The sequence below is a fragment of the Eptesicus fuscus genome, chromosome 18 (assembly GCF_027574615.1).
Source record: "Eptesicus fuscus isolate TK198812 chromosome 18, DD_ASM_mEF_20220401, whole genome shotgun sequence".
In the NCBI taxonomy this organism is placed as follows: Eukaryota; Metazoa; Chordata; class Mammalia; order Chiroptera; family Vespertilionidae; genus Eptesicus; species Eptesicus fuscus.
Window position 1 is genome coordinate 49,828,943 of NC_072490.1, and position 25,932 is coordinate 49,854,874.

The 25,932-nt window shown below is 42.6% G+C and overlaps 1 protein-coding gene across 8 annotated transcripts in view; it reads right to left on the minus strand.

Annotated features, from left to right (window-relative positions):
- Positions 1-25,932, minus strand: part of CADPS (calcium dependent secretion activator) — a 468,003-nt gene that overhangs the window by 259,906 nt on the left and 182,165 nt on the right. For all 8 annotated transcript variants that reach the window (XM_054729907.1, XM_054729908.1, XM_054729904.1 and 5 more), the window contains one exon: positions 598-678. In XM_054729907.1, coding sequence (XP_054585882.1) covers positions 598-678 — 81 coding nt within the window. The remainder of the gene's footprint in view (positions 1-597; positions 679-25,932) is intronic.

The window sequence follows — 25,932 nt, forward strand, 5'->3', positions numbered from 1 at the left end:
AGAATGGGCAGGAGAGGGGAAGGGACTGGAGGCAAGGATAACCATTAGGAGACCATTTTAAGATTCAGGAATAGAAGATGAGGGTCTGAATCAAAGTGCTTGCTGTGTTGCTAGAAAGCAATACAAGATCTGAGCCACACTTAGGAGGCAGAGACAATGAACTGGATGTGTGGTTGAGTGTGGAGTGCTGTGGGGAGAAAGGAGAAGTTGAGACTGATTAGGAAGTTTCATCCATAGCACCTGATGGAGAATAGTGAGGGGGATAAATGTAGGTATATGTATGTGGTCAGAGGAAGAAGAAAGAAGTCAGAGTTTGAACACATTCCCTTTGAAATACCAGGGCACTGTCCAAGTTGAAATGTTCACTAGCCAGTGGAAAGAGCAATCTGGGACTCAGCAGAAAGGTGAGGCTGGAGTTTGTGTAATGAATAGAATCTGGGAAATACATGTGCTACATTTGGAAGAGTTGCCCTGAGAAAGGAGGGTGGAGGCTCAGAGTGATTATCCTCATTTTTTATCTTTTAATGGCTCTTAATACTGTGTAATCCCATGGGGAACTTTGGCCTGGTCCCCATCAAATGTCCCCAGTCTCCTTACCCTGGCTATTTGGTCTGCCATTTGGAGTCGTCCATCCAGCTCCCGTCGGATCTGTGCTGCCTGCTCATCCGGATTGTCCAGCTGCGAGAAACACAAACATTGAGACTTTCAGTCTACATCACAAAAGCTAATAAACTCAAGGCTTTCCATTTCACACCCTCACTCTGTGCTCCATGGACATGTTTCACTGAAAGTAAAAATTCTTGTAACAGACAAGTCCAGTTTCAATGAAATCCCATGGTACATTCTTTTAGGTGGAGTGTGAAGTGGTTGGCAGTTGCTAAGAAAGATATCTGAATGAACTTGTACAAGAACCACGTGTGAACTGCTAGGGAGCAGTGTTTTCAAGGAGGCCCCATGCTGCACCTCTGTTTTGGCCCAATGAAGAAAGTGCTTACACAGCAGATATGCAAGGAAAGAGATTAACTGTTATAATGTGTGGAGCAGAGTGTGTAGCCATAGTGCCTACATGGCACATATTCTTCTGCTCTCCCACCGATGGACCATGAAAGATTAGTCAGCCATTGCTTTCCTTCTCACTGAGCCTTCCCAACCACCACTCCAGAGGGCCACTACCACTCAGCTGGGGTTGCTGTCTAAGCTGAAATCTATCTTTGTCTTCCATGGTTGTTAGAGCTATTATGGTATAAGGATCAGAACATGCAAGCATAAATAAATCCAGAAAATTCCTTAATATCTCTGGTTTCAATTTTCCCACCTATAGAATGGAGGGGGTGGTTATGTAATCCCCATCTTTTCCACATCTTTCTATGAATCTATGAAAGAGATTGGCAACCATTTCTGTACAGGGCCATATAGTTAATATTGTAGGCTTTGAGGACCATAGATATATCTCTGTTGCAATGACTAATGAAGTGTGAAAACAGCCATAGACAAACCTATATAATAAAAGCATAGTATGCAAATTGTCCCCTTGACTCAGAGGTCGTCTGGGAGTTCGACCAGGGGGTGAGGCCTGCCGGGGGAAGGGAGGGAGGCCTCAGCCGGCAGCTGGCAGCTGCTGGGACCCTACCAGTGCACGGATTCCATGCACTGGGCCTCAAGTATATAAATAAATGAGCACTGCTGTGTTCCAATAACATTTTATGTACAACAATAGGTGGCAGGCCAGAGCTGCTAATCCCTGCCCTGTGAATTAAAGTTCTTCCTTTATTTTTAAATGAGCCTAGTGTCATCCTTCAAACCATAATTGAGTCTGCTTTGTTTAGTAATTTATGACTTATTTTAACCAGAATAAAGGTTCATAAGTAGAGAAGAATAACATTCAACCAGGATGGGCTTTATCTTCTTTTTAGTATATATTAACTCACAACAAAAAGTAGCATAGGAAGTCTGTGAGTTTTCTAAGTGCCTTTCTTTTAAAAGCTACTTTTATTCATAAACTTGAAAATGATGAAATTTTTATTCAGAAATTTGAAAATGAAAACTCAGGATCATGCTAAAGAAATAATGTCATCTATGCTATAAAATGGTATAGAAAAGAAGTTATTTGTACCAAGAGGTAAATAAGAACACTAGAAAATGTATGGTCATACTTTTGAAGCATAATGGCTAGTCTTTGTTTTGCAAAATACATAGAAGCCCATCTGGCTTTATGCTGAGCATTTTTAAAAATCCTCACCAAAGGATATTTTTCCATTAACGTTTTTTAGAGAGAGAGAAAGATTGATGTGAGAGAGACACATCGATTGGTTTCCACCTGCACGTGGCCTGACCAGGCCAGGGATTAAACCTACAACCCAGGTATCTGCCCTTGACCATGAATCAAACCCAGTCCCTTCAGAGTGTGGGCCAATACTCTAACCACTAAGAACACAGGCCAAGGCTATGCTGTGTATTTTTTTATCACTCTGTTCCATTCTCCTTTCCACAGTTTTGAGGAGCAGGACTATTTCATAGACCACGAAGACAGCAACTTTTGGCAATATATTCTATGGTACCATTTCCAAAAGGGTGTTCTACTAAACATCAGTGTTATTGGATACTCCAGAACAAAGGGTTCTAGAAGGCTCCAGAGAAATGGCCAAAAATGTTTGGGAAAATTCTCTGTTGAAATGCATAAAGTGTCTGAGAAGTTCTGCAGTAAGGATATCTGTTAGACTTTGACCAACTAAGATTTTCTAAGTTAAAATTTGTATTTTTTTGCATAATGTCCAAAGAACATGAGTTGGAAATCCTGTTCTCAGTAAAGAGAACCTCCTGAAAACAGTCACATCGCTGACCAGTGGTACACTGATCCCTGTGTGCCATTAGATACATGTGGGAAACAATATATCCTTAACGTTGTTTTTAAGTTCCAATGAGCTGTTTCTATTTGATTCCCCCTGAAGCCCAACAGTTCTTCAGAACCAGGTGAAAACCCACCGGGAACACTCAGAAATGTCTCGTTCAAAATACATATGCAAAGGAAACATCTGACTACTTCACTGAGAGGCAGCAATGAGATTTGGTTAGGGGCTAAAGTTGAGAATTCTGTCAGAACATAAATGCTAAAATCCTCAACAAAACATTAGCAAACTGGATCCAGCAATACATTAAAAATATCATACACCATGATGAACTGGGATTTATTCCAGGGATGCAAGGTTGGTACAATATACACAGGTCAATAAATGTGATACACCACATAAACAAAATGAAGGATAAAAACCACATGATCATATTAATAGATGCAGAAAAAGCATTTGATAAAATCCAGCACCCATTTATGAAAAAGAAAAACAACCCTGAGTAAAGTGGGAATAGAGGGGACATACCTCAATGTAAGAAAGGCCATATATGGCAAACATACAGCCAACATCATACTCAATGGGCAAAAATGAAAGCATTTTCATTAAGATCAGGAACAAGACAGAGATGTCCCCTTTCAGTGCTCTTATTCAACATAGTAGTGGAAGTCCTAGTCACAGCAATCAGACAAGAAGAAAAAGTAAAATGCATCCAAATTGGAAAGAAGGAAGTAAAACTGTCATTATTCTCAGATGACATGATATTGTACATAGAAAACCCTAAAGACTCCACCAAAAATCTACTAAATGAATTTGGCAAAGTGGCAAGATACAAAATTAATATTCAGAAATTGGTGGTGTTTTTATAAACCAATAATGAACTATCATAAAGAGAAACTAAGAAAACAATCCCATTTACTATTGCAACAAGAAGATAAGGTACCTAGATATAAATTAATCAAGGAGGTAAAAGGCCTGTACTTGGAAAACTATAGTACATTGAAGAAAGAAATAGAGGAAGATACAAATAAGTGGAAACATAAACTGTATTCATGGGTTGGAAGAATAAATATCATTAAAATATCCATACAACCCAAAGCAACCTATAGATTCAATGCATTTCCATTAAAATACTAATTTCACACATCTAGAACAAATTCTCCAAAGATTTATCTGGAATCCCCCCCCAAAAGTACCCAAATAGCTTCAGCAATTGTGAGAAAGAACAAAGTTGGAAGTATCATAATACTGCAAGGCCATTGTAATCAAAACAGCCTGGTACTGGCATAAGAATAGACATACAGATTAATGGCACAGAATGGAGACCAGAAATCAACCCAGGTCTATATGATCAATTAATATTTGACAAAGGAGGCAAAAGCATGGAGTAAAAATAGTCTCTTTAACAAATGGTACTGGGATGGGGTAAAAAGGGGACATATGTAATACTTTCAACAATAAAGATTTTTTTAAAAATGGTACTGGAAAAATTGGACAGGTACATGCAATAAAATGAAACCAGACCACCAACTTATACCATACACAAAAATAAACTCAAAATGGATAAAAAAACTTAAATGTAAGCATGAAACCATAAAAATCCAAGAAGAAAACATAAGCAGTAAAATCTCAGACATCTCTTGTAGCAGTGTTTTTGCTGATATGGCTTTAAGGCAAGGGAAACAAAGAAAAAAAATAAATTGAACTACATCAAACTAAAAAGCTTCTGCACAGCATAAGAAACCATAAAAAATGAAAAGGCAACCCACTGTATGGGAGAACATATTTGCCAATGATACATCAGATAAGGGGTTAATTTCTAAAATATAGATAGAACTTATACAACTCAACACCAGGAAGACAAACAATCCAATTAAAAAATGGGCAAAGGACCTGAATAGACACTTCTCCAAAGGCATCATACAGGTGGCCAATAGACCTATGAAAAAATGTTCAATGTCACTAATCATCAGAGATGCAAATTAAAACCACAGTACCACCTCACACTTGTCAGAATGGCTACCATCAATAAATCAACAAACAAGTGCTGGCAAAGATGTGGAGAAAAGGGAACACTAGTGCACTGCTGGTGGGAATGCAGACTTGTGCAACCACTGTGGGAAACAGTATGGAGTTTCCTCAAAAAGTTAAAAATGGAACTGCCATTTGACCCAGTGATCTCATTTCTAGGACTATATCCTAAGAATCTCAAACACCAATCAGAAAGAATACATGAACCTCTATGTTCATAGCAATGTTATTTACAATAGCCAAGATCTGGAAACAGCCCAAGTGCCCATCAGTAGATGAGTGGATAAAAAAGATGTGGTTCATTTACACAATGGAATACTACACAGCCATAAAAAGCAAGGAAATCTTATATTTTACAACATGGATGGACCTGGAGGTATTATGCTAAGTGAAATAAGCCCATTGGAGAAAGAAAAATACCATATGATCTTACTTATATGTGGAATCTAATGAACAAAATAAACTGATGAATAAAATAGAAAAAGAGGCATGAATACAGGAACAGACTGACAGCTATCAGAGGGGGAGGAGGAGGGAGGGACTGGATGAAAGAAGATGAAGGGTTTAATCAAAGAACATATATGCATAACCCATGGACATAGACAACAGTGTGGAGATGGCTAGAGTGAGGCGGGACAGGAGCTGGGTAGAGGTGGGCAAAGGGGGGAAAATGGAATATCTGTTAGAATCCTATATAATAAAGAGCTATATGCTATTTAGACCGAATAGCAGAACAACTGTCCAGATGACCTTCCAGACAAAGCTGGTGTTGTGAGGGTCGAGCCCCTTGCATGAATTTCGTGCATCGGGTCTCTAGTGTCAGCAATAAGAAAATGATTAAAAAAACTGAAAAGGGGAAAACAGCATAATAGAACAATCCCCATTACTAAGTTTTGCAGAGGCATCTGAATTCTCCCACCGGCCCCATCGGATGAAACTAGAAAACAGCAGAGAATGACGGTATTGAAGAAGAGCAGGCTAGGTCTACACTAAACTTCCTTCATTAATTCATTGGTTCACTCATTTACTCATTCATTCATCAGATGTCTATGAAATGTCTTGATATGCCAAGACACTGAGATCCAAAAAGAACAAGGCAGACCCAGACCCTGACTCTATGACACTTCAATTCCTTAAAGAACAGATATGGTTGAACAACTCAGGCACAAAAGAGAGGGGATTAGTATTCATTGATGCTTACATCAAGCCCAAGTACCTCATGACCTATATTACAGTCTTTTCTAAAGGATCCCAAGAAACAGATGTTAATGTTAATTCTCCCAAGAAGAGGACTCTGGGCTCAGGAAATGCTGCTCCCTCCTGCACATTTATAATACATGTCAGTAAAATAAAGATTCTGGGAAATTCTGGAGTAAATAAGACTATTTAACTGCATTTAGCTTTGTCTTTTACACAATTATACCACTGAAAGCAAATATTCCCCCAGAGCAGTTTGGGAAATCCCACAAACTTTATGAGACAGGTATCACTATTACCCCATTTTACAGGTGAGGAGCCTGAGCCTCAGTCAGGTTCAGGAGCGTGCCTCGGGTCCCACCGCTGGGAAAGTGGTATGAGCCATTGAAAAGGGAGTCTGCCCTCCTCGAAGTGGAGCTCTTTGCTCTGTGCCACATGGGCTTCCTTCTCCAATGCCCTGTTTGGTTTTCTCATTGGTCCTGACAATGAACTAATCCAATGCCCTCACTTTGTTCCTTGTACACATGGGCCGATTTCACACACAGAGCCTCCATTGGGGGAGAGGGGGGCGGGGAGACATATAAATTATCTACCCTTCGCCACCTGTCATGACTGGCTGATTTCTCCTGGTTTCTGGGGCAGCTGTAAAAGATCCCCACCCCACTTCCAAGAAATAGCAATGGGTGTGTCCTTATCCTGGCTCTGCCACTTAGTAACTGTGTGATCTTGGGCAGTTACTCAACCTCTCTGTGCTTCATCTGAGTGATCAGGATAATAACTCTACGTAAGGCTGTCATGAGAATTCACTGAGACACGGATATAAAGGGCTCAGCCCACTACTCCGCCTGCAGCAAACCCTCGGGAAATGGGGGCTGCCCTGGTGTTATTAAGCCGCCCATGTTGGCTGTATTTCTGACAGAGGCCACAATGGGGCGTCAAAGATTCAGAGGAGAATAGGTCAGATGGGACGGAGAACCCCTGGATGTAGATCTGAGGTCTTCTTGTGAGAGTCCCCACAGGAAAGGAAGGCAATCAGGGGCTCCTATTTCTTGACAAATTTCCCTGGTTTCTCTTTCACACTCTCCAGGTCAAGTCCCTTTGCTCCCTTAGACTTTAATCAGCAGGAACGAGTGGAAGGTGGACATTGCGGCCTGACGCTAACCATCTGAAGGGAAGATGACAACGGAAATGCAGCCGAAGTTCCCTGAAATAGCCTGGCGTGATCGAGAAGGACATCCTCAGCCGAAGGCTTGACAGCCCCACTGCATGAAATCCAAAAATATAAAGAGAAATCAAGTAATTATCTTCTCAAGTGCTGGAAAGAAAGCCAGAGAATGAGCTTCCATGGAAACAAGGTTCGGTCTGCTGCACTGGTCCTTTCCACCCGGCGGGGGAAGGTCAGCCTGGGAGCCAGGCCAAGGGCAAGCCTTTCCCATTAACAGCTCATTAGGGTTGAAGCTGGACATGGGCATTAAGGCTCTTTACCTAATTAGGCAAATAATCTTCCCACTAGCACAGGTCAAGAAGAGGCAGTCTGGTTGTTTGGATTTGCCAGCCAAACAGAGGGAACTCTCTCCCTGAGCTTTTCTTTTATTTCTTTTCTTTTCTTTTTTTAAATATATGTTTTGTTGTTGATAATATTACAGATCTCTCCCATTTGCTGGGCTTTTCTTTTAAAGTCCCGTGGAACTGATTCAGCGCTGCCCAAGTACAGACAGGTAACGCCTCAACTACCAGTTCAAGGCCTCGCCACGGCTTGGGAGTCTCTGCAGGTCACGGCTCTGTCCCTTCAGTCAATGCAAAGACAAAAATGCAGGCCAGCACCTGCAGGAACACCGCGTGGCAGAGCTCGCGGCCTGGGAACCGGTGAAGGGCAGCCTGGGCCCAGCTATTCCACTCCCTGGTGCCATGACCTTGTCGAGCTTCTTCACCTCTCAGTTTCCTCAGCTGCAAAGTGGGAATCATGTTTATCTTGCACGGCTGATGAGAGGACTAAATGAGACCATGTGAGGCGTGCTTCGAGGCACATCAGGCTGATTTGGGTCGAGTCTTGGCTCTGCGGTTTCCTTACTTAAAGGGATCGAACAAGTCACTGAAGCTTCGTGAGCCTGAGTTTCCTCACCTATAAAACTGGGATAAGAGACCTACCTCAGCATGTTGCTAGGAGAATTAAATGAGATAAATGTGCTAAGCTCCTAGCATGGTCCTGGCACATAGTAGGTCCTATACTTTAGCCAATAGTTTCTAGATTTATCCCCATTTTAGGGTGGCACTCATCAGATACCAATTCCTCTCCCTGATGTTTGTGATTTAGGGACGAAAGCAGATACAGGAACTGGGGATCCTGGAGTGGACATGCTGGAGCATCTTGGGCCCGAGTCGGGACCTCTCTGTCACTATCGCCTCATCTGAGACGATGTCCCATGAGTCTCTGAAACCTCAATGAGCATTTCTCAAAGTTATATTCTGGGGGCACATTAGTCCTGCGGATGCTCCATGAGAAAGGGTTCTGTGGCCAAATAAAGTCTGCTGGGCCTCCCCTCTTCCTGGAGAGCCTCAAGCCTACCTCAGGCAGCCTGCAGTGGCCCACATCCCCCAAACTCATCTGACCAAGCGTGCAATACATTTGAGCACCCCAACAGCACATTTGGGCATATGCTCGTCTATGCAATTCTCGTGTGTATTTCACTTTTCTTGTGTCCATAGACAGAATTTGTGGGTGGGTAGAGGTGAGGGGGGCTGGGAGGAGGAAGCAACCCTGCTATGCAAACGGGTCTATATCTCAGTAAAAAGGCAGCTACTGGTGAAGGCCCTGTCTGACCTCTAGGGTGATGGAGAAGTCACCACAGGGCCCAGGCTCAGAGGCCCCGCATTTACTTCCATCCCTGAAGGATTTCCCCGGGCAGTGAGGCAGGGGGCTGGCCTTGATCGCTGGCTTTCCTGAGGAATGCCTGAATTCCCCGGAGCTCACATGTTTCAATGACTTGGAGGTGAGGCCAGCGCTGGACTCTTTCAAAGTCATCATTTTACGGCTGCAAGATAGCCTTTGGTCAAGCCAAGAGAAGGCATGATTCAAATGTATAGAGAATTTAAGCAGAAATAGGCAGATTACTTTATGCATTATTTGCATAATTGTTCTGCTTTCGGAAAGAGTCTATGATACTCAGCATCAGAGCAAACAGACCCACTTCAGCATAAGGACTAAAGTGATAATAATCCAGAGTTGTGTCTGGAAGCAGCTTTAGAAATGATGCAGTAACTTCAGGCTGGTGGCGGGGGGAGGGGAGCGGGGTAGGCGCTGCTGAGCCCTGTGGCCTGTGGGGCATCACGCCCCCTTTTGGAATGCTCCACTGGGTCCCTCCCTCCTGCTGCCAAGCCTTTGCACCTGCTGCTTCTCCTCATGCCCGGAGCACTCTCTTGTGTCCCCTTGATTGCCAATCGCTTCTTCTCCTTCACCCCCAGCTTTGCACGCCTCTCTGACGCCTCCAAACTGGTGAGTTGCTCCTGTCACCTGCTCCCTAGGCACCATGCACCTCTCCTTGGTTAGCACTTGCCACAGTTGTAACTTTACATGCATTCCCATGATTATTGGCATTTGCATGTTAGCTGTCAGCTCCAGGAGGGCAGTGATGGGTGCGACTTGGCTTACTTTACCAGTGCAGCTCTGGACCCTAGCCTGATGTCAAATACACAGCAGGCTCTGATGACTACCGGCTAATGAACTGTGACCTAAAGGGGGAAAGTGACCTGCTCACAGTCACACAATCACCAGTGAGAGAGCTGGGACCAAACTCCCACACTGCTGACTTCTAGTTTGCTGCCTTACAGTTCAGTGGCTGTGTCCCGGGAAATGCCATTCTCTGCAGAAATTGGAAAAAGGGAAACGTTGCTGGCATATAAGCAGGCACGATCCTGATAACACATCCTTAAATTTAGGCTTTGGGGCTGAGGCAGGTGTGCCCAAGCAGCTGCACGGCAAGCCACCTGCTGACCTGGGTTTAGCTCAATCTGTTCCCCTGGTTTCCTTTCCATTCCCAGCCCGGCCCCTCAGGTCCCAGGGATCAGTGTCAGAAGGAGGCTGCCCAGAGCTACTGCAGAGGAGGGCGGCGCCTCCCTGTAAATCACTCCTATCCACAGCTCCACCTTTTTGCCCTCCTTCAGCTCCAGGGCATGCTGCCTGCCTGGTGCACTGCAGTCTGGAAAGTTACAGCCTGGACAGCGTCAGTCCCCGGCCAGGCGGTGGCTGCCCACACTCCTGTCCAGGACGTGCTGAGGTTGGGACTGTGGCTGCATTACTGCGCTCAACACCTGGTGCCCCTCCAGTCCCTTTTCTCCTTCTCTTACTGCCTGTCTCCCCTTGTCCACCTCCATGCGGAGCTTGTAGAGGTGGCTGGCAGGCGCCCCCCTCTCTACTGTCCAGGTTCAAATCTGTGCCTGTCCCCATGGAAGCTGAGGGACGCTGAGCAAGTTATTAGATCTTTCTGAGCCTTAGCTTTTAACTTTTCCCCAACCCCCTTAACTCTAAATGGGAACAAGAATGCTAATCGCTACCTTGCAGGATTGGTAAGGGGTTAAATGAGATGGTGTGTGCTTGACACTTAGCACAGGGCATTGCTTTTAGTCAATCTTGAGGCCATTAGCACTTGGCGTTCTGCAGCCCGCATACTTGTGCAAATTTGGATCTTAATAACACAAAGTGGCAGGACAGGCGTCCCCCACTTAAAGGCAAGACACCCAGCTTCAAATGATTAAATAGTTTGCCCCAGGCGCTTTTGCTCAGTGCTTAGAACAGCGGATGGACTGAGGGGTCACGGGTTCATTTCTGGTCAAGGGCATGTACCTAGGTTGCAGGCTCGATCCCCAGCCCTGGTTGGGGTAGGTGCGGGAGGCAACCAGTCGATGTGTCTCTCTCACACTGATGTTTTCCCTCTCTCTATCTCTCCCTCATGCCTTCCCTTCCGCTCTCTCTACAAATCAATGGGGAAAATATCCTTGGGTGAAGATTACCAACCACAAACAAACAAACAAACAAACAAACAAACAAACAAACAAACAGAAAAGAATAAATAGTTTGCCAGGAGTCCAGAGATAGTTGGCCCTGCACTGAAGGGATAGCCCTTAGAACAAAGAGCAGGGATTTTGGAATCAGAAAACCTTGAAATCAAACCCTACTTCTTTCACATCCTCACAGTGTGACTAAGGCCAGGGTACTCAACCTCTCTGAGCAATTGTACCTCTAGCTCTAAAATAATATCCTCCAAGGACTATTGCAATAGTGATAATAATAGACATTTTCACACTGTAGGGGCTCAATACAATGTGGGTTTATTATTCTGTTATTACAACTGGGGTGAATCTGATGTAACCTGCAGCCTTGCCCGCCTCTGAGTCTCCACCAGGCTCTGCTCCAGGGGTATCTGTAGTGAAAATGTGGTTTGGTGCCCTATTCACACTCAGCTCCCTTCTGTTTTTATAAAAATCCCCCAAGGATTTTCCACCTCATTTGTAGAAGAGTTAAAATAAGATCTTTTTTTTTATTTGTGTCTTTTTTTATTATGCCTTAATTTCTCGCCAGGAGAAGACCTTGAGCAGGTCAAAGTTTCCATTCTAAAGGGTGTACGTCTCTTTGATTGCGAAATGCAGGCTTTAGCTCCGGGCTGTGCCAGCCAATAAGAACATCCTCTGCATTTGAGTCACTGCTTTTATGTCTTTGCTGGCTTCTGGCTATGCAGTAAATAGAACACAAGCGCTCCAAAGGCAGTAATTCTCTGAGCAAGAAGCAAATAAACATAAAAGACACCTCAAACGGAAAACCAACCCATTTCTTTCTGACCCTGTAGTGCTCAACCAGGCTTTCTCCCTGCCCACCCCAGTCCGGAGTGACCTCTTCTCTCCTTTCCACCATTTCCCATCTTCCACGTCATTCAGGGGCTGGTTGAGACTCCCTTCCTTCAGGAAAGCCCCCTTGATTACTTTAGCGATGTATCATCTTGCTTTTATAGACATTGCTGGCCAGTCCAGTATCGAAACCTTCCAAGTGTCACATGTCTTAGATCTCCCTTCTGGGCCAGAATAGCTGTAGGGCATAGTGGTCAGGGACCCAGAGACTGGAAACAGTCATATCTGAACTCAAGTCTTTGCTCTGCCCCTTCCCAGACCCATGACACTGGACAATATTCCGAGCTCTGTCTGTGGCCTCCTCTGCAAAGCGGGAGTGCTGATAGTAACAATGCCAAGGGCAGAGGCTTGTTGTGAGAATAAAAGGAGGCAATGCTCGTCCAGCGCGGAGCAGGTCCACAAAGTCGAGGCCATCATAGTACTGTTGCGCTCGGTCTACGCAGTTGGTCCAGCGTGCAGGACACAGCTGCGTTTTTTATGGGTCATCTTAATGATCTTCACAGCTGGGGTGGGAGATGGTCCGATTCACGCGCACTGTCTTGGGACATGGGGAACTGAAGCCAAAGAAGAGAGTGGGCACTGTCTTTCTGGGTGAGAGTGTGGCAACTGAAGCCCAGGGTGTGCAAGAAGCAGGTAGTTTTGTGAAGACGGGATGCTGGGACCAGGTCGGTTTATCCTCGCATAACTGTGAGTCGCCTCTAAATATCTTTTGAAGCCACCTATTCTGTGTATCCACTTCCCTGGGCCCGATTGCCATGGTCTCTATCCTGGACCACTGACCTGTTCACCTGCATCCTCTCTGATATAGCGGTTCTCAATCCTGCTACACAGTAGAATCACCTGGGGAAAATGAAAGAAAATCCCTATATCCCAGCTGCACCCAGACCAACTAAATCAGTTGGGGCCCGGGCATCGGTATTTTTAAAAACTGTTTAGCTGATTCCAATGTGCAGCAAAGAATGAGAACCGCTACCAAAAGCTAGTCATTCTCAAACTATGGTGCACAACAGCATCATGGGCTCAGCCCAGGAGAGCTTTGACTCAGTAGGTCTGGGGTAAGATGCAAGAATTTGCCCTTCTAACAAATTCCTGGGGGATGCTGATGCTGTGAACCACATTTTGAGAGCAAGGGCCGAATCCACGCTCAGCACTGCATTCTGCTCATCTTTTTGGAATGTGCATTTGCTCATGTTACTCTCCTGCTTAAGACCCTTGGATAATGCTCCATTTCCTTGGCAATAGAAGCCCCAGTCCCAGGTTCTTATCAAAGCTGAGGGAGCTGTTGCCATCTGGCCCTGCTCCGCTTTCCAGCCTTATCTCCCACTACTGGGTCTTGCCCTCCAGGCTCAGGCCATTCTGTACTTCTGGATCTCAAACGTGACATTCATTCAGGGCCCCAGGCTGATGCTCATGCTCTGCCCTCCTTTGCCATCTTTGTCTGGCTAACACATACTCATTAACCTGACTTCCAGCCTCAATATTGCTCCCTTAGGAGGCTTCTTGGCCCCAGCCAAGGTCACATCCTCTAGGTCCCCATAGCATCCTGAACTTTCTTTTTCATCACTCCCATCACATTTGCATTATGTGCTCCAGGGCATGTTCTCTGTAAGACTGCACCTGCCTGGAGGACAGGGGCTTTGTCTGTTTTATCCTATAGAGTCTCCAGTGACTGAGGCATGGCAGCTGAGCAAGAATATTTACAAAATTAAATTTGAGATGAAGATAATAATATCTGCTGGGTTGCTTGGCTGTTTTGATGAGTTAATGAGAAAAATTTTCCCAAGCATTTAGTACGGCATCTGACACTTAATAGGTGCTCAAATCATGACCTAAATAGAAATCTGACTGGAAATGCTTTAAACTTAATAAAGCCTTTGTTGAGTGTATAACAGAAATTGAGTATTAAGGTACAAAGGGAACAGAATAATTGACTCAAAGGGTGTGAAGAATAGAGGTGTGAACCAATTATACTCTGGGAGCCTCAGTTTCCTCATCTGGAAACTGGAAATATTAACACTCAGCTCACCATTTAAAATATTCATTAAACACTTGCTTTGTACTCGGCATTGTACTATGAGCTGTGAGAGCAGGATAAACACAGAACATGCCTTCTATGCACTTACGGTCCACCTTCACATGTATTGAATATTGAGTATTTACTGCAGCCTGGCATCACAGTGAGTGCTTCATTCACTATCTCATTTAATTCTTTTTAAAAATATATATTTTTATTGATTTCAGAGAGGAAGGGAGAGGGAGAGAGAGATAGAAACATCCATGATGAGAGAGCATCATGGATTGGCTGCCTCCTGCAAGTCCCCCACTGGGGATCGAGCCCTCAACCCGGACATGTGCCCTTGACTGGAATCGAACCTGCGACCTTTCCGTTAGCAGGCTGATGCTCTATCCACTGAGCCAAACCGACTAGGGTTCATTTAATTCTTGAGATAGGTATTCCTATCACAATCAATACCACTTTACAGATGGGGAAACCGAGGCACAGAGGGATTAGAGTAACATCTGAAAGAAGTGGTAGAGCTGGGATATGAACTCAGTTCTGAGTCCAGAGTGCATGCTTTTAACCATCACACTGTCATTACACCCAGTAAGGATAACTTTCAGAATCCCTTCAAAAAACAGAAAAGAAGTGTTATTTTTCAAAATTATCGTGTTGAACAAATGTAAATTATTATTTTTATTGCCATTAGTTTGGATTTATTTACTACTAATTTCTGAAATTCTGTTTGGTTTTGCTGATTTTGACATTTTGTAAAAAGATAAAATGCCTTTTTGTGCTGTTGAACAACATTTGTATCTCAGCAGCATCAAGTTCTGGTGAGAAGCAATTTGTAACTGGCACAAATAATGCGCCCCAGGGGAAATCCAGAAACATCCGATGATGTTTAAAACACCTCTATACACAATAAAATCAGATACTTTTGCTAAAAATACCTGCTCTTTATTTTAAGAGGAAGTGACCTTCATTTTTCAAATATTTATGATGCAATATAAAAGTTATTCACAAGGTCAAAATGAAACCAAGTTTTGCAGCTTTTACAATTATGGTTTAGTGAATGTATATGTGCATGCAGGTGTGTGTGTGTGTGTGTGTGTGTGTGTGTGTGTGTGTGTGTGTATGTAACAGATACCTCAGGCAGTAGAAAACACGCAGAGCTCTAAATTATAGAGCTGCCGACATCAATTAAAATTGAGGCAAGTAGTATAATTTCCAGGGTATATGCCACATGCACCTCTGTTACTTTTGAGCAGCAAGTCACAAATACAAGACATGCTTAATTTCTAGTCCCAGGCTGATCATTACACAAGTAGCTGGTAGAAATTGGGTGTATTCACAAGTCTACCCACATATATCATTATCTCATTTTTCCTGCCCTGAAGAGTATGTCTACATTGGTGATACCATTGTTCAAAGCCAAAAATATTTATAAAGGGTGTGTTTCACCTTGGTTAAGACCTGTCAAAGGAACATTAATTCCTGGTGTCAAATCCATAACCAAGTAGCTATATATTTTTAAAAATTATTTTATGTCAAATCCATAACCAAGTAGCTATATATTTTTAAAAATTATTTTATGTCAAATCCATAACCAAGTAGCTATATATTTTTTAAAATTATTTTTATATTTTAGAGGGAGAGGAAGGGAGAGGGTTAGAAACATTGATGAGAGACATCGATCGGCTGATTCCTGAATGACCCCTATTGGGGATTGAGCCAGCAACCCTGGCATGTGCCCAACTGGGAATCAAACCAGGAACGTCTTGGTTCATGGGTCAACACTCAATCACAGAGCCACACTGGCTGGGTCAATTATATATATATTTTACTAGTTTTTTAAAAAGTGTCTGTGGGCAAGAAGAACAGGTAGCATTAAAAAGAATGAGGTCCCACCCTGGCTGGTGTGGCTCACTTGGTTGCTATGTCATCCAGTACACCAAAGGTCGTAGGGTTTGATTCCCCATCAGGGCACATACCCAGGCTATGGTGTGTACGGCAGTCAACTGATCAATGTTTCTTTCTCACCTCTCTCTCTGTCCCTCTCCCCTCGTCTCTTTCTAAAATCAACATAAACCATATCCTTAAGTGAGGATTTAAAAAAAATATAAGATTCCAAATTTCCCAATAGATGAGAAAAAAGAAACAACAAAGCATACCCCAAGTTACATTGCCAGCACATGTTAAATGCTTCCTGCCCACAATACACTCATGAGCTGCAGACGAGCAAAGGTATCAGGATGTCATCTATTCTAATACAGGCAACAGTTCTTAATTTATTTGTGGGAATATATCAATGACTGCTGCTCTTGCCATATTCAGCAAGTTAGAAATAGTTGGGGGGTGGGGGTGTTCAGAAGTAGATTTTGTGATTTTGATGAACTTGAGGTCATTAATCCCAGTCAGTCATAAGCAAGGATAACCATGTGTTATCCTAAAAATATAAATTAATATTTTTAAAGTAAAGTCAAAAGGAGGACACATTCATCAGGATTGGCTAATTTATTCCATGGTAACAAATTAAACCTGAAATCTCAGTGTCTTAAGACAATAATGGTTTATTTTTTGCTTATCCTACATGTCCAATGGGATCATGAGGGACTGTGTTTCACTCACTCGGCAAGATGGAAGCACCACGATTTTGTGATCTTGTCATCTCAGTATGTGGCTTCCCGGGTCACTGTGACAGGGGAACACAGAGCATGGAGAACTCACAGCCTGCTGGGTAGAACCAGTCATGCGGCCCTAACCTAATTGTAGGGGAGCTAGGAAATGTAAGGGGACATAAAATATTTTGTGAGCATTACTGTCTCTGCCATGAAAATACTGGTTAGAGTGCTATAATATAAAGTCTATCTTAAGTATATGAAAATTGTTCTATTCTCTATTTTACCTGACCTGTGTGGACAACTCTACATCGATTCAACTTAACCCAAGAGAACATGTTATAATTAAATTTCCATTGTGAGAAGCGAATAGGGAGAGACATTAAAGAAAGAACGACTCCTCTGAGAGAGAAACCTGCAAATAAACAGTATTGTAAGCAGCATAAATGAACACAGTAGTGACTGAAATACACAATTCTGGCGCCGGAGAGGTTCAAATCAAGATGGCCCAGGATCTCCTCGCAATCCATTCTACAGTATTTCTAATCTATGTCAATTGCCCAGGCTAAGAAACACTTTGAGGGGCAGGCCACTATCAAGACTGATGATTTCTCCTCTTTTTAAAATTTATTTGCAATTCAGAAGAAACTGTTATTAAGACTGGACAGTTCATTTGCTGATGGTGCCCATTCATATGTGCAAAAGCACCTAAGTTGAATTTTCTTAGCAAAGGGGATGTTTTTTAGGCCCTCAGAGAAAAAACTATAGCAATGACAGCAAATATCCCTCTGTCTTTTAAATTACTATGAAATATCAAATGGAAAAAAAAATTAGCCAGAGATTCAAATAATCACCTTTAAAATTTACTTTAAAAAAAAAAAAGCAAATTTGCAATGGGGATTGTTTTTAAAAAGCAATATCAAATGTATGTGTCAGGTTAATACCCTGCCTTTTTCATGCATTCCTGGACACAGATTTGATTTGCAAAGTGTTAACTTTAATCAAGATGTTTGTTGTATGCGAAGGCAGGAGAGTGGAAAAATACATCTTTGAGAAATGGTTTTAACATGAAATGAAACCCAGATAGTTTTCAGGTTAACTGCTCAGCTAGTTCCTGATGAAAAATAGGTGTTAAATATATATATTTATTGAGCAATTGCCTATAAATATTTTATCCTCCATGTAATAGGGAACCCTCAGTATCTGAAGCTGGTCTATGTGGTGTATATATATGTTTTAAAATTTTAAAACATTTTCTCTATGCTTTTATCATTCAATCTATAACAGTCATTATTATCAGCTCTAATGATTCAGTAATTATTGGATCAGTTACCTATTAATTTTACTTGATAAAATGAAGGGAGTGTCTAAAAGTACAGGATTTAGAGAAAATGAGATGCTTAAATAAATATAAAATCCTCCAAAAAGTTGAAAGGAGTGTACAGAAATATTATCATTATTGTTGGTGGTGTTTTGCCTCCTTTTAATTCCTGCAGGCATTTTGCTGACATTTCAGCAAATGATATGTTCCTGTAATTTCTGACTGTGAAATTTTGCCATAGAGATATCACATCATGATGCCACAGCCCCTGGGTTTCAGACGCTGCTTAATGGATTCTGTCTCTGCAGTTTGACGTGTGCAGTTGAGTTGGAAACGGCCGATTAAAAAATTTAGAGTCAACATATGCAGGCAGCCTGCACAGAACAAGATAACGCCCTGGGCGACAGCCGTGGCTTTGATGCAGGACAGTGGGAGGGATCTTAGGCTCCTGGTAGGAAGTCAGACTGCTGCACCCAACAAGGAAAAATTCTGAAAAATTCATAAGCTCCCCTACCATTAATAATTAATCTCTAAGTCAATATGTACTGGCAGTTTATGCTAGTCAGGGCTGGGGAACAGCCAAGGACTGGAGCTGCTATCCCTTCCCCTGCAAACCCCTCTGAAGCAGTTATTTTTCATGGCGACCTGCAATTTCTCACCAGAACTGCAGGAGACAATCTTCAGCATAAACTGGGATATTAGGCATCATAATGTATGAGATGGCTGCATCAGATATTTCCTTGACCATGGTCTCCTCCCAGTAATAGGTTTAAATTAAAAAGAGATGCAGATTGAGATTTTTCTGACAAAATACTATGATCTCTATAGGCAATTGGTTTTTAACCAGATGAAGAGTGACATGTGATTTTTACCACCACCACACACCCCCGCCCCCAACTCCCGGGAGCATTTTGTAAAGTCTGGAGACATGTTTGGCTGTTGGAGTTGAAGGAGAGAGATCTACTGGCATCTAGTGGGTAAGAGGCCATGGAAGCTGCTAAACATGCTCTCATGCACAGGCCAGCCTCTAAGGAGGCATTTATCCAGCCCCAAGTGTCAACAGTACTGAGGGTGAGAGACTCTGCTGCAGATGCGACCTCGGGCAAGCAGCGTGTTTGCCACGGCATTTGCTGGTGGGGGCCTAGAGCGCGCTGCTGAGCTGACACGGCTTAACTTCTGCATGCTAATCCCCTCACTGCCAGACTCTCCCCCAGATGACCAGCCGGGCTGAGATCTGAAATACTTTAAGGAAAGAAAGAGATAAGAATGGGAATTTCAGAAATCCATACTATGGTTAAGAAATTTGTTCAAGAAGGTACCAGATTAGCAAAAATACTCCGGGCAGGTATTTGCGGAACCCTGTTTGAGAGGCTATTTCACGGAGGTGTGGGGATTCAACTGGCACCTTGCGGGTGCAATCACTCTGTTCCATGCCTGGCCTGCTGTAGCTGCCTGGTTCCAGAGAAAAGCTGCAGCCGAGTCCAGGAAGCATGCTTCTCTAACACCTGCCAGGTGTATGCTGACTGGCACTGAGCCTGACCTAGGGGTTTAATAAATTCTTGTGGGAAGAAAGAAGGAAACGAACCTCCTGTGTGTAGCTTTCCTGCTGGCCCCTCTCACAACATTTAGCACTGGGGAACTTGGTATTACTATTATTGCACACACATCTAATCTATAATAATAAAAGTGTAATATGCTAATTAGACCGGTCAGCCAAACGACCTTCTGGAAGTCCTTCTGGACAACCTTCCAGATGAAGCTGGGGCTGTGAGGGCCGAGCCCCTTGCACAAATTTCATGCATCGGGCCTCTAGTGCTCCTATAAGAGCAGACACTCCTGAGGGCAGGAACTGTATCTGGTTTCTCCATGGATTTCATGAACAGAAACCTACCCTGGATTCTTTTTATCCAATACTTACCCTTGGAGCCCCTGATACACAGTCTTGTTTTGAAGAATTCTGATTCTTCAGTCACAACTAAATGACTTCAATATGTCCATGATCTACGAAATTCCTCTGCTTGACCCTGATTTCTGTCCTGCCTGACATGTAATGGGGAAGAAGGGACAAACAGAGGGAAGAATGACATTGTAGGCCTTTTGTTCTCCAGAAGACCTAGCTGGGGAAAATCATATTGCAGTAGACACCCACGTTTGCACCTGTAGAAGAATTGAAAAGTATGTATTGCAGGGCTGCCTCGTTAACGAGCAATTCAAAGGCAGTACGGAGACAATGAGAAGGGGGGCAGTGAGCTATTTTCAGCAGCACACCAGACGAAGGGCATTGGGAAAGGTGGAGGCTTCCCTCTTTAATAATTGAAATCCTATTTCACAGTCCACTGATTTTGTGGCTGTGCCTTGATGCCACAATAAAAGTTTTCTGGAATCAAGGAAAGAGCTCAGCTTTCCCCTTCTCACTTTAAAGATAGGTACCGGAGCTATTTTTTCCACTGTTTCTTCTACTTTAGCACAAGGAACCGATACCCCTAGGAAGCCTGTGAATGACCAGAAACGGACCGCTCAGTCTATGTGATGTGAGACACTGCAATGCTAAAGGAACTTCACTGGGAATCTTCACTCGCAGCCCCAGCCCCAGCAATGCCAGCGCTTCGTGACTGCCTTGTGCACCTGCTCAGTTGCATTTCTTTCCAGCATTCAATGTTAGTGCTTCACAAACCAGATCTGGAAGCTTTCAAACTAGTCTGTTTTTTCAGGACTTTCAAACTAGTCTGTTTTTATTTTTTTGGAAAGTTTTAATTGATTTTTTGAGAGAGAGAGGGAGAGGGAGAGAGAGATAGAAATATCAATGAGAGAGAAACATTATCTATCTGCTGCCTCCTGCACACCCCTTACTGGGGATTGAGCCCGTAACCTGGGCATGTGCCCTGCCCTCATTCCATTGAGACTACAATTCCAAACTGTGACCTCCTGGTTCATAGGTCAACACTCAACCACTGAACCACACTGGCCGGGCCAAACTAGTCCATTAATACTCTCTCTCACTTTGCCATTCACTAGAGTTGGGAGCTGAGAGGTCAGGAAACTAGCTTTAACATTTCAAAATTCTGGTTTAAGATGTCAGTATCAGTTAAGTGATTTTATTACATATGTGCACCAATTTTTAAAGGGTTAACTGAGCAAAACTTAAAAATGACATATTGAAATAGAAAGCAAGTTATTTGCTAATGAAATGTTTAAAATATTCAGATTATGATTTCAAAGTAAATTTTACACTTTGCTCATTATTTTAGGTCCAAGGCAAACATCATTCAAGTTGAATAAAAAAGAATATGATAAGGTAAAACAAAAACAAAAACAAAACAAGACATCTGTATCTTTGGAGAAGAAAATGTTTCTAAAAGGGATTATGCCTGGCCAGTGTGGCTCAGTGGTTGAGTGTTGACTTATGAACCAGGTAGTCATGGTTCGATTCCCGGTCAGAGCATATGCCCAGGTTGTGGGCTCGATCCCAGTAGTGGGCATGCAGGAGGCAGCAGATAGATGATGTTTCTCTTTCATTGATGTTTCTAACTATCTATCTCTCTCTCTCTCTCTGAAACCAATAAAAATATATTTTAAAAAAATAAAAGAGATTGTAACAGAAGCAGTTCATTCCTTCTGTCTCTTCCTTCTTTCCACATTTATTAAACATAGATTGTGCCAAGCAATGAGCTCGATGCTAGGCATCCAATGATGAGCATAGCTGAACTGGTCCTTCCCTCATGGAATGTATACAACAGTGAGGGATGCAAACAACCAAGTAACCATGCACATGCATGTAAATTACACGTAGATAATTGTTCCAAAGGATGAGAACATGATTCTGCAAAGAAGTCTGACCCAGTGGCTCTTGAATTGAGAATTAAATATAAGTAGAAGCTAACTAGGGAAAGAGTGGGGAAGCACATTTCAGACAGAAATTGTATGTGAAGAGGGCCTGTAGCAGAGAGAATGTGGGAGCAAGTTGGTGTGGCTGGAGTATACGGCAAGGAGCGGGTTCTATGAGATAAGGCTGGGAGATAGGCAGAGGTCAAGCTGTGCCTGGGGTCATGGAAAGTCTCTGCAGAGGGTCTTGTAGGTTGTGGGAAGATTATTTATCTTTATCCTAGAAGCAGTAGGAATCCACTGGAAAGGTTAAAGCTGGAGGTAGGATGGGAAATGCGGGAAGGAGGGATGAGAAGCTTACATTAGCGTTTCATATGGCTTATATGGAAAACAGATGGGAAGGATTAAGGGTGAATCTTGCCTATAGTGGCCAGTCAACTAAACATACCAAGTGCCTACATTAGGCTAGGTGCTTTCTAGTGCACATGCACTCATTTAATTGAGACGACAATCCCATAAAGGTCTTTTTTATATTTAAATAAACTTTTCTTTTAGGCTAGTTTTAGATTTACAGAAACGTTGCAAAGACAGTACAGAGCTCCCAGGTACCCCACACCCAGGACCTCCTATTGGTAATACCTTACTTTACCATGTACATTTGTCAAAATGAACGAGCCAGTATCAATATATTATTATTAACTGAACTCCACACTGTACATGGATTTCCTTAGTTTTTCTGCTTGCAGGAATCCCTTAAAGGACACCACGTCACATTTGTCATTGCATTTCAGACTCCTCTGGGCCGTGAGAGTGTCTCATGCTTTCCTTGTTTTTGATGGCCCTTACAGCTTTGAGCAGTACTGGTCAGATATTTTTAGAACGTCTTAGATTTGGGCCATTTCAGGTTTTCTCATGGGTTCTGTGTTTGTGTGTTTTGAAGATGAAGACCACAGAAGTGAAGAGCTATCCTCAGCATATCATATTGAGGATACATGCTATCAATGGGACTCTTTATTGATCAACCTTGATCAACCTGGCTAACATCATGTTTTCCAACTTTCTCCACTGTGCAGTGACCTTCCTTCTCTCTCCCCTTTGTACTCCTCCCCCTGGAAGTAAGTCACTAAGTGTAACCAAACTTAGTGGGTGGGCTATGGGCCATCTCCTGGAGTAGTAACTACATAAATTATTTGGAATTCTCCTGTGTGGGGGATTTGTCTCTTACCCTCCATTTATTTAATGTAATTTGTTTATATAAGAATGCTTATTGTATAGTTTACATTTAATAACCCAATAAGTTGTTTATTGTGTCATTATAATTGCTATGAATTTGGCCACTGAGAGTTCTTTCTGTTAGCTCCCCTTGTGTCCCTTTTACATACGTCCGTTGTTGGAGCTTTTCTTTAAGCACTTCCTTACTTTTCCGTATTCCACGATAGTCCAGGTTCCTCCTGCATGTTGCCTACCCTAGCCCTAGAATTCGTCATTTCTCTGAGGAGCCCTGGTGACTTTTACAGGAGAATAGTATTAGAAATCTAGATACGGGCATTGCACGGGCTCACTGCTGCTGGGGAAAGAAGGGCTTGTATCTTCAATTCACACTGATGATTGGAAAAGTTCAGTCACTTGCTCAAGTAAAGAACATATCTAAGCAACCACCAAACCTCCTTTCCTCAATGCTCCTTTGTAAAAATACTCTAAATTTCATTCCATACCCATAATTTTCCTAGTTGGCCCATGTGCTTTGGAGGAAGCTAATCCTATCCTCAGCCCCAGGAAGGGTTCTCTCTGGCTTAAGCCATTTGGCAGATCCCAGTCACCTGGCCACAGTGATTGCGTCATGGACACCACACTTGGATATAAAGTATATGCATCAATACGACACAAGATGACATTTTCTAGAGGCTTTCCATGTAAGAGACTTTCTCACTCTTCTGAGAGAGATGTTGGGGGGAATTCTGTCTTCCTGCTGGATGTGGATGGAACTGTGAGATGAATCTATTGCAGGATAAGACTATACAGTGCACTGTGTCCCTGGACCCAGTAGTTTACAATAAAAGTAGAATACAAGATCATATTGAAAATTCTGCTAACAATTAAAGATGGTAAATGATTCACCCATTCATTTACCTTTAATTTACAATACATCTACTTTACTTCCAGAAAAGAATTAGGTGGTTTCCAACAAGATATGAATGCATCAAACCTCTATGGACAAGGTTGCAAAGGACATGAACTGGTTGAAAAAGTGGCAATGGTAATTTCACTGAAACACTGAGGCTAAGGAAACTCACTGAAATTGAGCAAAAACAAGACTGTGAATTCCTTATCACCAAAGGCAAAATGAGGAACATGACAAATTACTTTGTTTTCATAACCACACTTCGATTGGTTGCCTCCCACGCACTCCCACTGGGGCTGGGGAACCTGCAAAGGAGGTACGTGCCCTTGTCCAGGAATTGAACCTGAGGCAAGGGTCTGTGGGCTGACGCTATAACCACTGAACAAATAGGCCAGGGCTTGGTTTCATGTTTAACTGGAGATGCATAGCAGATGACAGGGAAATGAAAACTGGCTTTGAGTTCAGTAAAGCATAGTTAAGAATTCTGACTGGAGTCAGACTTGGTTGGGATTTGCATTATTATCCCTATGTAATGGCTATTCACAGCTGAAGCTTAGTGAACTCGGATTACTTTTCCTTTCTTGAACAACTTTTTGTGTTCCTTGGAGTTAATTGCTTCTATGTACTTCCTACTTATTCAAGCCCAGATTCTCCACTGAACCTAACCTTCCTCTGGAGATGTGCAAATGTTCAGATTCATCAGTTAACCCATGTTTCATCTTCCTAAGGAAACCTTTCTTTGTGTTCTCGGACCTGCTCTCTGAGGGCTGATTGTCTTCTACAACTGATATGTAGATTTCCTTCTGGGATCTCCCTGCATGTCACCTGAGGAGGGGGATTCCCCTCACTTCTCTCCAGTCCTGTATTAGCTCTCCTTGTCCCCTATGTTAAGTATTCCTATTTCTTGGTTAAGTATTCCTACTTCCTTATTTTGTGAATACTCCCTTCAGCAGCTTTTTAAGAATGGATATATGGGACATAATTTTTTGTTAAGACCTTGCATGTCTGAAAATTCCTTTTTCTTTCTTTAAACTTTATTGATAGTTTAACTGGGTATGTAGCTTTTTAGATTGGAAATTATTAATTTCTCCCTGACTGGGTAGCTCAGTTGATTGGAGAGTCATCCATACACCAAAAGGTTGCCAGTTCAATTCCCAGTCAAAGCCTTAAGTTTCAGGTTTGATCCTCAGTTGGGGCGTGTATAGGAGGCAACCCATCGAAATCTCTCTCTCTCTCTCTGTCTCTCTCTTCTTCCTCTCTCTCTGAAGTCAATAAAATATATCCTTGGATGAGGATTAAATTTAAAAAAGGAAACTATTCATTTCTAACCATTTGAAAGCTTTACTCTCTTGCTTTGTAGCTTACAGTGTTGCTGTCAAAAAGCTCCACTTACTCCCTAACCGGTTTGGCTTAGTGGATAGAGCGTCAGCCTGTGGATTGAAGGGTCCCAGGTTCAATTCCAGTCAAGGGCATGGATCTTGGTTGTGGGCACATCCCCAGTAGAGGGTGTGCAGGAGGCAGCTGATCAATGTTTCTAACTCTCTATCCCTCTCCCTTCCTCTCTGTAAAAATCAATAAAATATATATAATTTTAAAAAATGTCCCAGTTATATTACCCTTAGTTATTTAAATCTCTTTCCCTCCACCTCTCCTGAAGCTAGATGTTCTGACTGTCACTCTGAAGTACTCTGGTATGGCTTTGTTTTCATCCATTCTGCTGGTCCCTTAGTGGAACATTTTAATCTGGAATCTTTAATTTGAAACTTCCTTGGATTATATCACTGATGACTTGCTCACCTTCATTTTCTCTGATCTCTATTTCTGGAACTTCTCTCATTTAGATGATGAATCTCAACTGATTCTCTTATTTTCTTACGATTTCTTTACTATTTTGAAAATCTTTTTAAGTCTTTGCTTCATATTTTAGAAAATTTTCTCAATTTGTATTACAATTCATCTATTGAGTTTTTAACTGCTGTTACTAAAGTTTTTTTTTTTTCCTAAGAGTCCTTTATTGATCTCCAAATGTTCCTTTTCCTATAACACACTGTTCTTATTTCATGGTTGCAATATCT